At 45.4% G+C, this 16,762-nt stretch overlaps 1 protein-coding gene and 1 pseudogene across 7 annotated transcripts in view; both read right to left on the bottom strand.

The window, feature by feature from the left end:
• LOC143656064 (uncharacterized) overlaps nucleotides 1-9,166 on the bottom strand; it is a 216,866-nt pseudogene extending 207,700 nt beyond the window's left edge. Inside the window, exons 1-2 of the transcript XR_013162386.1 lie at nucleotides 8,982-9,166; nucleotides 5,898-6,218 (exon numbers count right to left, since the gene is read on the bottom strand). The product of XR_013162386.1 is annotated as an uncharacterized LOC143656064 (transcript). The remainder of the gene's footprint in view (nucleotides 1-5,897; nucleotides 6,219-8,981) is intronic.
• Nucleotides 9,167-16,142: 6,976 nt separating this feature from the next.
• The window catches only part of SQOR (sulfide quinone oxidoreductase), a 46,401-nt gene continuing 45,781 nt past the window's right edge, over nucleotides 16,143-16,762 (bottom strand). For 4 of the 6 annotated variants that reach the window (XM_077127775.1, XM_077127776.1, XM_077127773.1 and 1 more), the window contains exon 10: nucleotides 16,145-16,477. In XM_077127775.1, coding sequence (XP_076983890.1) covers nucleotides 16,420-16,477 — 58 coding nt within the window. In that variant the 3' untranslated portion in view covers nucleotides 16,145-16,419. Of the gene's footprint in view, nucleotides 16,478-16,762 lie in introns of all 6 variants that reach the window. The other 2 variants (XM_077127772.1, XM_077127771.1) reach the window with 2 other exon arrangements.

Below are 16,762 nucleotides of genomic sequence, written 5' to 3'. Positions count from 1 at the left end.
AAATAAAGGGTTTGTGGTTTGGGCATGTTGCGTTTGAGTGCTTCCAAGTGGGAGCTAATAAAAAAGAAGTCATTGCAGGACTGGAACTTAGTAGAAAAGTGAGACTGAAACACATTCATATAAAAATGTTGTGCTCATGTTTCAGCACAATTCAGGAGCAGAAATCAAAACTCCACAAAGCACTGCCCACCTGTTAGGGACAGCCATTGGGTTTCCCTCGAGCAGAAGTGAGGGAACAAGGAGAGTAAAGTAGCAAAGGAAATGAAGCAAGTATCTCACTGAGGAACAATCCCATGGGGCCTCTGAGATACATACAGTATACTCCAGGAACTATCTGAAGGATGGAACGCTAAGCCATTCATCCATCTGCCCCATCTCCCACTGGCTGAGGGTTCCCAGAAGGTTAACTCCCTGCACTTTGGGCTACACTTACACTGAGCCTTACTAGCTTCAAAAAAGGCCTTGGGGCTGAAAATAAAAGGCGTCAGTGAGTATTCATGATGTGTGTTTCAGTTTGCTAAAGCTGACAGAATGCAATATACCAGAAATGGATTGGCATTTACAAATGCCAATTTATGAGATTTGCGAGGTTACAAATGCACAGTTTTAAGGCTATGAGAATGTCCAGATTAAGGCATCTAGAGAAAGATACCTTGACTTTGAAGAAATGTCACTGGCATCTGGAACACCCGTCAGCTGGTTTGCTCCTTTCAGCTTCTGATTCCAGTGGCTCTCTCTCTAAGCATCTGTGGGACCTCACTTAGCTTCTCCAGGACAAACTCTGGATTTCAACTCTTAGCTTAGTGTCTCCATTAGGTCTGTGTTTGGTTTCATCTTTCTGCTCTCTGTGTCAGGTCTGAGTTCTCTCTCCTAAATGGCTCCAGGAAAGAATTAAGACCTACCTTGAAATGGGCAGGGTCATATCTGCATGGAAACAACCTAATCAGAAGGTCTCACCTACAATTGGGTGGGTCACATCTTCATGCAAACAACCTAATCAAGAGGTCCCACCCAGTAATGGGTCTGCCCCCACAAGATTGGATTAAAAGAACATGGCTTTACCGGGGTACATAACAGCTTCAAACCAGCACAAGGTGGGACAAGGTCAGCTTAGTCTGAGCTCAGACAGAACTATCATAGTTGCAGCTGAAATCTGAGGTGGGCCAAGGCTTCAAAACCCATAGTGGGGGAACCTAAAGAGCCAAAGTCCTTGGGCTCCAAAAGAACAGGACCCACGTAGTGCAAGCAGCAGAGTGACATCTGTGATCAGCAAACAGCTACTGGACATCTGCTCAGGTTTCCACCGAAGACCACACCCAGTGGGTCCTGCCCTTTTATTAAAATAATAGGGGAGGGGCCAGGTCTGATGGTCCGTGACATTCTGCCTCCAGCAAGCTCTGTCCCAGCCCAACTTCCTGGTTTCTGTATGTTTCTACATTTAGAGAAAAATGTTCCCCACCAGCTCTGCTGACAGAGAGTTGGGAAGATTCTAAGACCTTCTATATCTATCAGGTTGTTCAGGTTTGGCCAGTGAGCACTCCTGTAAGCTAGATAACAGTGTAAGGAAAAGAGCTCAGTGGTCCCGCACCCCTGCATTTAAATCCCAGCCCTTCTTACTAGCTGTGTGACCTTGGAAAGGTACTTGAGCTCTCCAGGATTTAGTTTCTTAATCCGTGAAACAATGCCTATGAAGTGGGTATGGTTAATTAAGATAGTAATAATCACAAGCAACACTTGCTGAGCTTGGTTCTATATTCCAAACACTGCTCTAAGCACTTCAGATGTATTAACTCAATTAATCTTGAAATGTAATTTCATCACTCAGGCCTTGGTTTCTCCATTTCCCACTAAAAGAAACCAGGGCTCTTTAGAGAAATGCCTGATTTCAGTGCTGGGGCAAGGAAAGTATAAGATGAGTTTGGAATCTCTTATGCCAGAAAGTAAGGAATTGTTCAAAGAATAATGAAGACATGTCAAAAGGACTCAGTAACCACCTTATGTGGCTCTCAGCAGCCAAACTTGGAAAATTTGAGCATTTAAGATAAATAATAAGAATGACGGGTTACAACCCATTGAATAAAATGGAATTCCATGAGAACTTAATGAAATAAATTAATAAATTAAATACAGAGAGAGAGAAGGAAAGTTCTTCTTTAGTATAGAATGCCAACTAATAAATGTAGAGGGAATCAGGGAAATAAGAAATCATCATTGGGCAACAATCATAGAGGAAGCTAGCAATAATTGCTCAGGCTGGTAAGGAGAAGTTCAGTGAGGAATAAGACATTGGTGTAATTGCAAATCTTCCCACAAAATAGTTATTAATCGCAGTGGGAAAATGGTGGCTTCATGGTGGAGAAATCGGAGAGAAACCAAGTGGACAAGGTGAGCCAGGTTGATCTCACCAGGGGCTGGAGAAGGTGAATTCATGGGCTCCTGATATGACACACAGAGAAGAGCTCAGCATCATGTTGGTGGTGCTTCTGCCAAGAAGGCACGGCTTGTACGACGTTATGGGTAAAATTGACACAAGTGAACAGGATATTTGAAAGTGGTTAAGATGGAAAAATTAATGTTGTATATATATATATTACCACAATAAACAACATTTTTAACTATTTTTTTAAAAAAGGATGCATGGACTGGGGACACATCAGACAGACCCAGGTGTGGGTCAGCCTTCAAAATGAACGGCTGGTACTCTTAAAAAATCTTTCAAGGTCATGAAAGTCCGGAAAGCATGGAGGAACTATTCCAGAAACTAAAGAGATATGACAACTAAATTCAACACGTGATACTGAACTGGACCCTAGACCAGAAAGGAAGAGATAACATTATTGGACAGATGTTGAATCTTGAATGGGGCCTGTAGATTGGATGGAAGGATACCAGTGTTGATTTTCTGATTTGGAGGGTTGTGTGGTGGTTGTGCAGGAAAGTGCCTTTTGGGGGAGAAAACCCACTGACGTATTTAGAGGAATGGAGGCATCATGTATGCAGCTTGCTCTTAAATGTTTCAGAAAAAAAAAAAAGAGTAAAAATGGCTATGATAAGGTGTTTATTTTTAATAACATAAGGGAATATACATTAAGCACCTGGCACATGGTCGATACACATCGCAAGTTAGTTGTATCCCCCCAAGAAAGAGAGGTTAAATCTTAAGACTGTATCTACACTCTACCTAAAATGAAGACTGACATCCCATAAACTCCCCCCAACATGATAGTGCAAGGCCCACCCTATGGCCGAGTCTGCAGACCTCTCCAACATCTGGATTGCAGCGATAACAGGTATTTAGCAACATGCCAATATGGTGATCGTTGTTTTTAGATTATGAAGTACTTTTTAGTTCCTTATCTCATTTTATCCTCACTGTACCCCAGTGAATTAGGCAATTATCGTTGTTATTGTCGGGTTTTTTAAAGTCATTATTGTTGCCATTATTATGAAGAAATGGCAGAGCTGAAGCCCCTCTCTCCTATTTAGAATAGAGCTAAATAAATAATAATTAAAACGGTAGTTTGCCTTCTCAGGGAGAGAAGCAAGATTGCACTCATAACCTGAGCGCACAGACATACAAAACCACAAATCTAATATTCTTGGGACCCAGAGGAAATGCTCTGATGATACCCTCAGCCTCGGTTTGGAGCTGCTCTGACCTGACCATAACGTGCCTGAGATGGGCTTATGACCTTCCGGCACAGCTCCAGGGCTCCCTAGGTTCTACCTCTGCACCCTCCCTCACTCGTACCATCCCTCCACCTGGGACCTCCTCCAACACAGCACACTTATTCAAGGACACTGTTTCCTGAGCTGGTGTTTGAAGAACGCATCTACAGAGACCAGAAGGGACACAAATGGAGGAATCAAGAAAAGTACATTGATAGGTTTCAGGGATCAACTCTTGAAGTAACAGGGTCTCTGAACCCAAGTATCTACTCACAGCATGTCAGGAGTGAAGATTTAAGAAAGAAGTCAAAGGAGTTAGTCAAATGGAGAACCAGGATTTATTGATGGCTTAATTGGTTTATTTACAGCCTACTGTCCTCAAACTAGAAGTAGAGGGGAATTTATTATGCAAAGCACCAGTGGAGACACACAGGATATTGACACCAGCTTGGATTCCAACTCCAGCTCCCCTGCTTTACCATTTCACCTTGGGCAAGTTTCTTGCCTCCGGAAGCCTCAGTTTCCTTATTTGTAAAATGGATACAATGATACCAGCTTCAAAGATAAGGTATATCTAAATATACAGCCACATTTATTTTCTAGCCAGCAAATGTCATCGTTTGTCCAGAAATCTAACCTTTCATCACTGAAATGTGCGGCCGCCCTTAACTTTGAAATGACATTGCTGTGCGTGATTCTCTGGGGATGGATTTCTGATTATGCTTCCAGCTGCCCGGTTCCCATCATCTACCCAGTTGTGCCGTTTACCTGGAATAACATGGAAGATTTCCTACAACTTGTGACTGCATTTCCATGCTGGCTTTCCTGGTGCAACCCTGGCTCAGGTGGCACGAGCACCTGCATCCTATACAGCCCCACCCATGGGGTACACAGCCACCAGTGCACGGTCCCCAGAAAACACCTGTCAGGCCCCAAATGGGGACCGTCCTAAAGGTGGAGGGTGAGGGGTGGGAAGAGTCCTCCAAAACTGTCAATGTCATAAACAAAGAAAATCTGTGGAAATGTTCCAGATTAGAGAAAGCTAAAGACGGTGGCAATAAATGCAACACCTGACTGCAGACTGGATCTGATACTGGAAGGAGGGAAATGCCATAAAAGACATTGTTAGATCAACTGATAAAACTGGAATGTGGACAGCAGATTAGATCAAATATTGCATGCATGTAAAATTGTGAGGTCGATAACTGGACTGTGGTTATATAAGAGAATATCCCTATTGTGCTATTTAGTATCATATAGTACTTAGGAATAAAAGGCCATGATGTAACTTACCCTCAATTTATTCAGAAAAAAATGCATATAAAAATATATTGTATATCCGTAGTATATATGTGTGTATATGTATGTACACATACATCTAAATGTATGTGTATATAAATAGATATGTACATAAAATATATACATTGAGAGAGAGGGAGAACACAAACGATAAAGCAAATGGGAGCAAAATACTTCAATAGGTGGATGTGGATATAGGCACTCCTCGTATTATTTCATGTTTGCAACTTCTTGTGATTTTAAAAGTATTCCCAAATAAGATGAAAGGGGAAGAAACAGTGGATGAAAAGACTTCCGATACATCTTTGTCTTTCTCCAGTCTCTTTTCTGTGCCCAACCTTTGTTAACAAGAATTACCATTCACATAAATAAAAATAGCTACAGCTTTTTGCAGTCCTCTCGTGTTTGTCAGGCAGTAGTTTTAAGCACTTGACTTATATTAACTCATTTAATGATGCTTCACACACTGTTACCTCATTTGATATCATGATCCGAATTTCGTAAATGAGAAAATAATACAAACTGATAACTCTTAGTGACTCGTCCATCCTCACCCCCGTCCGTGATGAAGGGAAGGCACCTAGACAAGCGGTGGGTCCGGGACTCACAGTGGCTCTTTCTGCTCCATTTTCCACCCTCTTCCCATTCCCACGCAGATCCCAAGCACAGGAGAGCATCCGAACGACCTCAAGAGCTTGTTGAAAATATACGGGGTCCTAAATCCCACCTCAGATCAGAACAGTCTCTGGGTTTTGTTTGGTTGTGTTTGCCGCTGGGGCACCACTGGGTTACGCCTCGCCACCCTTCCTCTGCCACCCGTTATGCTCTCACACTGCCTCCCCTCCTGGACTTCTGATGTCCCACTGAGCACACCTGCCCAGGCCTGAGCTCCTAACTCCTATGGCCTCCATCCTACTCTATGGGAATACCTGCATCCAGCGTCCGCGCATGTCTCTGAAGGCCACATCTAAAAGCCTTCTACGGCAAGCTGATCCCAGCGGAGCTGTAAAGGCCCCAAAGGCCATTCCGACCATCTGTTGGCTCCCAAGTGATATTGTGGGTCAAGAGGATCCTGTGCGCGTGTGTCCGTTATCTCGACACCAAAATGAGATCTCTGGCCTGCGAAGATGCACGTCGGCCATCGGGCATTCTGTGGTTCCTCGGACGACAGTACTAGCAGAGGCACAGGAAAGACAAAACCACATCTGGTATGGGGGTCAGTTCCCACAAAGACGAAGCGCTCACTGTGCCTACAGGATGAAAAAGGTCTGACGTAATCGACGTGCCAGCAAACGTCCTGCCGGACTTCTGGAGCAGTGGGACCAACTCAAGAGCTCATCGTTGGTCTCTGCTACCCACACATCAGGTATTCAGCAACGATACGAACTTGACCAGCATTGGTCGGAGGGAGCCCTTGCTGGTCTGCCCGAGCAGGGCCTCCTTCCCTGCTACTGTGGCTCCTCCATTTGTGGGGGTGGACCAAGGGCAGAAGCTGACACACGCCTACCAGATGAGTTGTCTTGCCCACCAGCCGCTGAGCGACCCCTCTGCTGTGCTTGCTCTCTGGTGGGAATCAACAGTAGACATAAAAATCTACCCTCTCTATGCCCACTCCCATACGCTCATGCCTCTTCCCCAGACCCCTGGTCTCTGAGCTTCCACACACGCTCCTTAAAAACCTCCAGCCATTACCCAGGAGGCCACAGGTACTCCCTCAGGTCACTTTGCTCTCCATACACAAAGGGACAAACGAGGGTTCTGCTCAAGGCTCTGTCCGTTGGGAGGATTTTCCACCCTCCCCTCTTAAGGCCACTCCGGAGTGAGGCAGGGTGAGGCTCCCATTTCCAGCCCCTCCCAACAGGCCAAAGTTTTTCTCCCTCAGTCAAAGGGAAGCCCCCCTTCTCCCACCGCATGAACCCACAAGATGAGCTGGGGGAGGCACTGGTGCAGCAGGGTAGATGCCCTGGCGATGGGCACCACCTGTTCATGTCACACAGCTGGCCCAGCTTCATGCCAGGCTGATCTACACAGAATCCCCCAGGCAATGGTGTGGGAGGTACATTTTGAAAAAAAAACCGATTGTGACACACCACCAGGTTCGGGAATCACAGTTACGCAGTTACACTGCTGCCTCAAGACCCAAGACAGGTCCTAGGAAGGCTCCGATGCATAGAGTTGACAGGGTCTTTGCCCACCGGAAGCCTAAAATCTGGTGAAGGAAATCAATGGATACAAAATGCCTTAATGAAGGTTTAGAAACTATCACTCCTAAATCAAGGGAGATATAAGTGGTGTGGGAATTGATAATGAAATGATAGCTATTTTCAAATACAGCAACCAGAAATGGCCTATGCCAGTATCACTCCTCATAAATAATAAAAAGAATTTAGATTTGTAGAGGTATTGGGAAAATTGACTCCAGGTTCAGGAACTGCATGAGCAAATACAGAGTTGGACAAGGTGAGGCACATGTCAGCAGGAGAGCAGCAGAGTTGAGTGGAAAGTTAATCCCAAACAAGGAATCTGAGCCTGATCCAACAACGGTTAGGAATGAAGTCATTACACCTGAACATTAGGACACTTAGTCAGTCCCAAGGGCTTGGAGCAAAGGGAAACTGAGCGAGGGAAATGAAGAAAAAAGAAGACAAGTGCTTTTAAATTATCCTAAGTAGCAGAAAACACCTGCTTGAGGATTTGGCCCTAAGAGTTAAAAGGGCAAAGGAGTCCTTTCACCTAGCCTAACCTGGAAGGCAGCCCGAGGTAAGTGTGCAAGCCTGAGTGCACAAACACACTTACACACAGTGTGGTTTACCAGCCATGCCTCACAGAGGCCTCTGCATCTTCCACCATATAATGTCAGTGACGAACATGCAGATTTTACAGGCCTCCTAAATTAAAAAATTCTGCCTCCTGTCTGAACAGATATACCGTAATTCCCAGTTCCAGAAATGTGTTCATCACTTGCATGTCCCATTCCCAAAGCTGCTAATCCCCTGTAATAAACAAATAAGGTATTTTTGTGGGTTTTTGCATTTGTCAAAAGGGGTCCTGAGAAAAAGCCTTAGTATAATATAGAGAAGGGAGGAGCGCCCTCTTGTGGCTCTGGCCTGATCTTGTCGTTTCCTTATCACCTGACCTTGGACTCTAAGCCTGAGTCCTCCGTGAAACACGGGTAAAATGCCCTCCCACAGAGTGTTTGTGAGGATTAAATAAGAAAATGGATGCACTAACACTTCAGACACAAAGTGCTCAATCATTTGTAGCCGTTAATATTATTTGATAATGGTTGTGATATGATTGTAGCTGAGCAAACTCATATCAGCTGGGAATGCTATTGCCCCCTTCCCAGCACCCACAGAATGCAGCCCGCGGGAACACATTTAACCTCATTAGTTTCGCGCCCTATTGCCCTTAAATACCTTAAATCTGACCCACTGAAAACATACACCCCACTTCTTATTTGCTGGCCTCTCTCCAAAGCGTGGTCTGAGACTAGGAAAGAAACTAGAATTCGAAGATAAAACTCAGCTTGTAACTATGTGGCTCATAAATGTTTTACAATTAAATATGGGGCTGGTGTAAGATTATAAAACACTGCACCTGAGTATCACAGTTTGCGAGCACTTCCCCGCACATGATCCCAGTTATGCATTCATTCTTCCTAGAAGAAATATTTATTGAGCACATACCGAGCGCCGCACAACGTGCGCTTCTGTTTCAGGTGTCTCCTGCTGGGAGAGGAGACCGAGTGTGAGGGATCAGCACAGCAGCCTGAGCGGGACTTGGAGGAAATGCCGCGAGGGCACAGAAAAGGACATCTCTCATTCCTCTGGATAGAATTTGAAATGAGACTGAAGCGTTCGGGCGGAGGGAAAGCTCAAAGGTGTAAGGAAGAGAGCCAGCGGCTCAGCAGGGGAACTGGGCCTCCCTGTGCTTCCTGGGGCCCTGTGGGATGAGAGGCGGCCAGCGGCTCCCCCGGAAGGGGAGTCTGGGCTTCTTTACTCAGCGCTTACCGTGCTGTCTGGAAATCAGGCGCAGGTGCTAAACATAAATAGCTTGGCATTACTCGAACTTGTCAAACCAAGCGTTGCTAGGAACAGTTTATGCACGAAGATGAAGGCCCGGGCCCCGGCAGGGCATGGTCGTTCCCGAGGTGCGCAGGCGCTCCAGGTCTCCAGCAGGGGGCGCGCACTGCCCGGGCTCCACCAACCCAACAGGCGCGCGCTCCACTTGCGCCCTCCCTTTCCGAGGGCCCGGACTTCCCTGGTTCGGGTACAGAGTCCACTGAGACGCCCCGTTTAAACTGAAAGGGCTATTATAAGCAAGTGCTGGCAGGAATCCCTGAGGTCAGCAAGCCAAACCTCATCTTCCCTGAAGGAGCTGCAGTTCCCTTTCCTAGTCAGGCTGATGCTGCTCAAGTGTCCTCGAGGTCTCCGGCCCCTTTGGACTGTACACTCTTCCTTGGGCACAACCCGTCTCACTCACTTGACGATCACTAGCAGCCAGTCAGGCCTCATACAATATGTATTTGTAGAATGAATTTTAAGATTAATTAACAATAATGAAGACAGAAAGCCTCCGCCTTCTTCTTGTAGTAAACATAGTTTTTTAAACCCAGCGTCTCACAGGAGAGCCACTCCATCCCACGTTCTCAGCCCATGTAGATCACACAGCTGACCCGCCCCTCTGCCTGCAAAGTGGGCACATGAGCAGTCCAAGAAAGGTTACAGACTAGCAGGGATCAGTCAAACACTCCCCAGATTTTTGCGGTAATATCAGAAAAGAGACACTGTCTCCTGGATGTGGGGTGTAAGGACCAGGTAAGCCCCTTCCAGGGGCCACTTTGTCAACATGTGAGTTGAAGTATACCTGAGAAAGGAACGAACACAAAGAAAGGCAGAGCTGAGAGGCCAAGAGAGGAAGAAATTGAGTCCTGATGACAGGTGAGTCTCTGGATCCAGCCATACCTGATCTCCTTTCCAGACTGCCCAGATACATAAGCCAATGAATTGCTTTTATGTTATTTGGCAAATGAAAGGAATTGAACTAATATATTCATCCTTTTTTCTTTTATTTCCTGAGCAGACATAGGATAGCACTGAACTAATTCTGATTTTGAAATTTTTCCGAAGACATTGTGAGAACAGACCAGGGTTCAAATCCCATACAAGGTGACCTTGAAAATCTTTTAGGCCTTTTGACAATGAACATATTGTTTCTGGTCACAAATGACAACCCTCTTCTGGAATTATGAATTGGACTTCAGAAAGGTTTCATCTTAACCACAACCGTTCACATCACTCTGCTTCTTTACTGTTACTGATGTTTAAGCACCTGCAATATTGTATTTGCACATACCAGCCGTTAGAAGGCATTCCTCATTTAGAAAATAACCACTAATTAGGCACATATAAAGTAGATTAGTATGACGTAAAGCTGTATTTGTGAGCTGGAACTATTACCAAATCGGGGGCAGTAAAGCTAGTAAGGAAAGTCAGCTCTGCTGAAGTGAGAAGGCACATAACTGAGGTCCTTGCGTCTCATTGCCTCCATTTGCTCAAATGAGGAAGGAGGAGAGTGGAGGAGAGATTTCTGCCACTAGCCTTGTTAAATTTCAAACACTGGTCTCCAGTCAACAGTAGGAGCCTCCTCTGGGAAGAAGGGGGTGCCCTGCCTGCCCGCTGAGACCGTAAACAAGGCGAGGCAGAGGCCTGGGCTGCACAGAAGCTGCAGCCCCCCTTTCCTCCACATCCTCCTGTGCCCCCTGGATTAGGTGGTGACAACCATTCCCAGGTGCACCCCTTTCTCCCCCTGAGCCCCACTCTAACTCTCACCGTCTCTCCCTCCAGCCTACTCTTGTCATTTTTTTTTGCTTTGCCTCGGGCCTTCTCCTGGCATTCACAGAACTACACATGCCAATGCAGCCCTTGGCCAAAGAGCTGGGCACGCTTTCCAATTCCTGGAAGGTCTCCTTTAAACCTACCAAAAGGAAGGTTTATAACTACGTTAACTTGAAAGCTGGATATTCATCAGCTGTGACAAGATCTGTTGATCTCATGCTTGGAATATCAATTGCTTTTTATTTCAAAAGTGTTTTATACGCTGTGATTTTACTCCATGAATATCACTGAATAAAACCCCATTGGGTCAGTTGGCAGGGGGTTGTGAATCTCATCTTGCAATAGTGCCTCTCCTTTCCAGAATCCCCTCCTCTTCTACTCCTCTTCCTCCCCATGGGTGGCAATGCCATCTGTCACGTCACCCCAGCCTGGGAGTCATCCCAGCCTCCACATCCCTCACCCCTCACTAATTGTCCCAAAGCCCTGCACTGCCTTCTACACTCACCCAGGATTAACGGGAGGATGCTGGAAAAAAACAACCATTTTCCTTTAGAGTCCAGTGAGGGGCATCCATGCCAGATTGGAAAGCAGAAGAGAAGAGAAGCCTTGTTTCACTCTGGCTGTGGTGGGCAAGCCATCCACAGACATGAGGTTTGCTCAGGCAACCAGGCTATCCTCTGAAATCACCTACTTTGAGGTGGCAGGAACCTGAGATTGCATGGGCCAGTGTTCCTGCAATTTCAGCAGCCTCCTGATATCGGGAAAATTGACAGTAGTTTTCCATGTTTGTTCACACAGCCCTCCTCAAGTTCTGAAAGTACCTACTTCTCAATACTCCAGGAGCCGGCAAACTTTTTCTGCAGTTCTCTGTCACAACGACTCAACTCTGCCATTGTAGCTCAAAAGTAACACTAGATAATGCGTAAACGAATTGGGCATGGCTAGGTCTGATGAAAAATATTTATAAAAGCAGGCCGTGGGTTTGATTTGGGCCTGTGGGTTATAGATTGCTGACTGTAGTTCAGATTTCTGTCACTTGCATCCAGACGAGTCCTAGCTAATATAAAGACTCAGCTCAAATTTCACCTTCCTCTAGATACTTTCCCCGGTAGCCTGGTCTAAGTCAGTGACATATCCTGAATCCTGTGAGGGCATAGAAACAGAACATGTATTTTGACGCTTCATATGATAGACACATAAGTAATCCAACAAAGCTCACTGGGGACAAGGGCTTCCATCTCTGAATCCCCAGGACCTTATGTATATTAGATGTCAAAAAAGTGTCTGTGGGAGTAATTAATAATGAATCCTTGCAGCCATGGAGTATCTATAACCAGTAATATGTCCAATAGTATATATCTATTGTTTGTATTTATATATGCTGGAGGGAAAGATTGATTGAGAGCAAAAGAGGTTGAACACAAAGGACCTTCTGGGATCAAAACTAAGCAGAATCCATATTGAATCAGACCAACTTCCCACAGTAAAGAGCCCATCCTTTCCCTAATGAGATACTTCATTATAAATCACAAGGTAGCAGCCAGAGGACTGTGATTGACCTTAGGCAAAGAATAATAGCCTACATGTAGAAAAGCACTCACAATCCTCACAATACACAATAACACGGAAGTTATTATTATCCCCAGCACAGAGTTTTAGTGACTCCCCCAAGGTCAGACAGCCAGTGAGAGGAGAACTGGGATTCAACCAAAAAATTAGAACCACTCAGAGCAAATAATTAAGTCCTAGCCAGACCCAATATTGGCTAATCTGTAAACTGAGAATTTCCCAACTTTGAAAGTCTGTTGAAATGAGGCAGGGAGATGAGGTGATAGCAAGTAACAGAATCCACATGCCCTTCAGTTAGTGCAAAGATGCTGGAAATCCCTGTCACGACCTCATTTCTCCCAGACTGGCAGGGACTTCTAGACTAAGGGGACGTTTGTCTGCATGCTTCATTAGACTATGGGAAGTGTCAACAGAAATGATCATTTCTGCCTGTGTGCCAAAGTAAGAGCTTCACACTGATTCTTCATTCAATCCTTACATCAGTTCTATGAAACACATATTATTATCTCTCTCTCAGGTGAGAACATGGTGACTGAAATGCTTGCATTGGACTATCCAGCAGTAGTTGGTAGTAGAGCAGGATTCTGACTCAGTACTGTGTCCAGAAGGGCTGTCCCTCAAGACCTGGACCCAGCAAATGTCCAGGATGACACCAGACTACTGCATGGCTTTCTGCAAACTGCCCCCCTGCAGGCCCAGGAGTGCACCTGAGGGATGCAATCCCAGGAGCTTTACTATTGCAAATATGGAAGTGTATGACTCAATTTTGGTTTGCTCACACCATGCTATACTCCAGGGAAGTTACTCTTTTGAAAAATTAATATTAGGGGGAAACCTATCTGGTGTTTCACTATCCATGTTTCTCAATTGCCTCTCCTGACTTTTTTTTACCTGATACAAAGTATTAACCTTAACTTTTCCTAGCATACAGTCAGGCACTTTTCTTAGCTACTTGGCAGCTAACCTAACCAGAAACCTGGTTTTCATTAACCTATTCAGAAAGCTTCATCTTACCAAAAGTAGTTCTGTTATCTCTTCCATCCATATGATCACAATTCCATTCTGAATGAAAGATCTGCCTGTGATCTCAGGATACTAAAGAGAGGGTTTGTTTTATAACCAGACTGGAAGTATCTAGTGCACCAACAACAACAACAAAAAAAAAATCAAGGGGATTCTTTTAAAATTAGATTACAAAAGTCACCATCCTCAAAAAGAATAATATTCCATATCCTTGACAATTCTACTCATAGGGTTGTTGTAAGGACTACATGAGAAAAGTTTCTGGGTAACTTCATACTAACACCCTCCTAAGCAATTTATATAACATCTGTTGCATAATTATTTAATTAACACTTTTCTTGGCTGTTCTAAATGTCCTATCTGCCTTTAATAATGTCCTGATTATCATCACCTCCTCTCCAGAAACAGCTACTAGGTCTTCAATGCTTATTGTTAGCTTGAGAAAGCAAGTTACTACAAAACACTAAAGACATCTGCTCCTGAGTCCAAGCCCTCCTCAGGGTAAGGCCTCCAAGCTGTACCCCCCTCCCTCCGAGACTCTGCCCTTGGGGAAGACACCTGCTCTTGTCCTTACCCTCCTCATACCTCCTCTCCTGCAGCTAGAATCTAATTACTGGAGGCAAGCCTGTAAGAAGGCCTCTCCCCTGGCCAACCCACGCTAGTGGTTAACATGATAAAGTTTCCAAGGCTAAGCTTTTCTGCACTTCAGCACAATTTAATCTTCACAGCTTAAAGTAATGAAAGCTGGAGAGCAACGCACTGGCCAATGGTGGTGACTGCTCCGTCCAGCCTAGGCAATAAATTCTGCCAGCGCAATGTGAACTGGGAAGCATTTCCCTGATGCTTGGAAATTTGTTCAGATTGCATTATCATAAACAGACTCAAGAGGCTCGAGTGAACTCTGCAGGAATAACAAGCCCCATACTCTGCAAATGCAAGAATTGCCCTTGCCAACACTTTTGTCCATATCCAGGAAGACAGTCCTGGCTGGATTATTCCCAGGACTTTCCCAGATTCACTCCCTCACTCACACACGTGCTCCTATGAGAGTGAGCGGCTCATCTGGAACGAGACTACAGCGTTCCAGGAGTAGTCACTACAGTGAGGAGGAACTCCATCAGGGCACAGTGTTTCTTTGGGAAGACTCAGAGGACAGGACAGAATGATCCTACCCCGGCTTGTTTCACAAGCAGTCCATGAAAGTGAATGCGTTGGCGAGAGCCCTGCAGCACTAGCCTTCCACCCTGGGCCAGATCATAGGGGGAGGGAGGAGGGTGGTGGGAGCACATCCAAACCAGGATATTTTGGAGAGTAAAAGGAGGTGCTATTACTATTTCTGCCAGGGTAATAGATGTTGAACAGGAAAATCCCAGGCAAACCAGGATGTGTGGTCACCCTAGAAGACATCTTCTACTTACTTCATGTTGCCAAGTGAGGGTCTGTTGCTAGGGTGGTGCTCTGGCCCACCCACCCCACTCACACCACACCACCCCCAGAGCATGGACAACTGAAGAAAGCTTTCTCCCAGCTCAGAAGGACTCACCCAGCAAGCTCTCTGGAACCCCAGAGAAAGAAGAAGAGGTGGGAATTATCAGAGAACCCACAAAGATTCAACAGGGCCTTATCACTCTGTTTACCCACTGCCTCCCCTGGGCTAAGAACAGGGCTCACAGGGAATAGGTATTCCATAAATATTTTCTGATGTAATGAATGTCTGAACCAAATTTCTAAAGATGTCAAGAAAACTCCAGGAAACCAGAGAATTGGCAACCCTAGGTAACACATAAAAGGATTTGAACTCTAAACTGCTATACAAATCTGAGGTATTACGTAAACTGCTATGCATTTCCCGGTGGCGGAGCTTACAAATATGAAATGTACACAGCTTTAAAATGCCAGACTGAAGCGAAACTGTGAACTTCTACAAATAAACCGATTGGGAACAAAATATTTTAAAGCCACTGCTGAATTCTAAGTAAACTGGAACTATATCCCTGCAAGATTTCCAGCGTGAATTCATTCAGAACTTCATTGGCCAAAATTGGGACTAAATGGAGCAAATGCTTGCCCCACACATCAGGTCTCCTCTAACCCCATTCTCTCTGTGTGCTAGTTCTCTAAAAAGCAGGTGCCATGGCAGATTTAGATTTGAAGGGATTTGGTAGGGGCAATGCCTGTGAAAGATAAAGAGAAAGGTGCAGGGGCAGGTGGGAAAGGTGCAGAGGCAGGTCTTCAGACCATGACACAGGTCAGACACCTGTAAGAGGATGGGGGATGGAAGGAGGATTGGGTAGGAAAAGCCTCAGATGCAGCACAGATCGAAGAAAGTTTCAGCCAGGCTGGTGGAGAGCCCTGGGGCCAGGTTGCCCAGTGGAGGAGCCCACAGGAGTGGGCTGGCAGCAGCACCCCACTGGGTCCAGCCATGGGCTGGGAGTAGCCCATAGGAAGCGTGGCCTTGGCACAAACATGGTGGAGGATTCAGATGGGCAGCGCTTGGAGTTCACAGATAGCAGTGCTCCTACAGGAAGAGATCTAACAGCACATGCTCATGGCTGCCACACGCTGGGTTTGAAACAATATTGTCCCCAGACTGATTCCTGTTTTACTGTGAACCAAAGCAGCTCTGGTGCAATTATGCCAGCAATAGGCTGAACACACACTGTAGATAACAAATAAGCTGTCCCACCACCACTACCATCTTTTGCTCCCAAGTGTTATAGCTTTTCATTCATACTAGTTAAGATAAAGTGTTGTCATGGTATCTCAATCAACAACAAACTTTTATTTAGAAAATAGAAGTCTGTCCTTTCATTTGAGTATTTCCAGAGAATCAAGCTCTTCCAGGGAAGCCCACGTGGTGACTGTTCCAAGATACTGATAAAGGAAGCCTTTGGTCACCATCATCCAGGAGTAGGCTCTTTTGGGATTCAATTCCAAGTCCTTGGTGCTGCTCTTTGTCAATCAATGACTGTGATTTTGGTCCAGAAGCCTTCCAAGGAGAGCGAGGGTTGAGCCATCCTTAACTCATACCCAGATGGAACAACTTCCGCAGAAAGGCTGGTCCTCCCCAGTAACCCCTGAAAGAAATGACACAGAAAAGATATTTGCAGGAGAAGAAATGGAGTGACTCTGACCAGCAAGATATTGAAAGGGAAGCCAAATTGCTGCTCATACTTACCAGCACATAAAGTCAGATGCATGTAGGGAGGTAGAGAGATCTCACGACCAGGAGAGAGTGGCCTGCTTCCAGTTCTAGCTTTGGCATTGACTTGCTATGAGGCTATGGACATGCTGACTCAGCTCAGTAAACCTGTGTTAAGTCTATCCTGCATGCAAACTGCTATCCCCTCTGTTTTCATTTG

This window comes from Tamandua tetradactyla, chromosome 14, assembly GCF_023851605.1.
Source record: "Tamandua tetradactyla isolate mTamTet1 chromosome 14, mTamTet1.pri, whole genome shotgun sequence".
In the NCBI taxonomy this organism is placed as follows: Eukaryota; Metazoa; Chordata; class Mammalia; order Pilosa; family Myrmecophagidae; genus Tamandua; species Tamandua tetradactyla.
The sequence above is the reverse complement of the archived record's forward strand: the minus strand, read 5'-3'. Positions and strand labels throughout refer to the sequence as shown.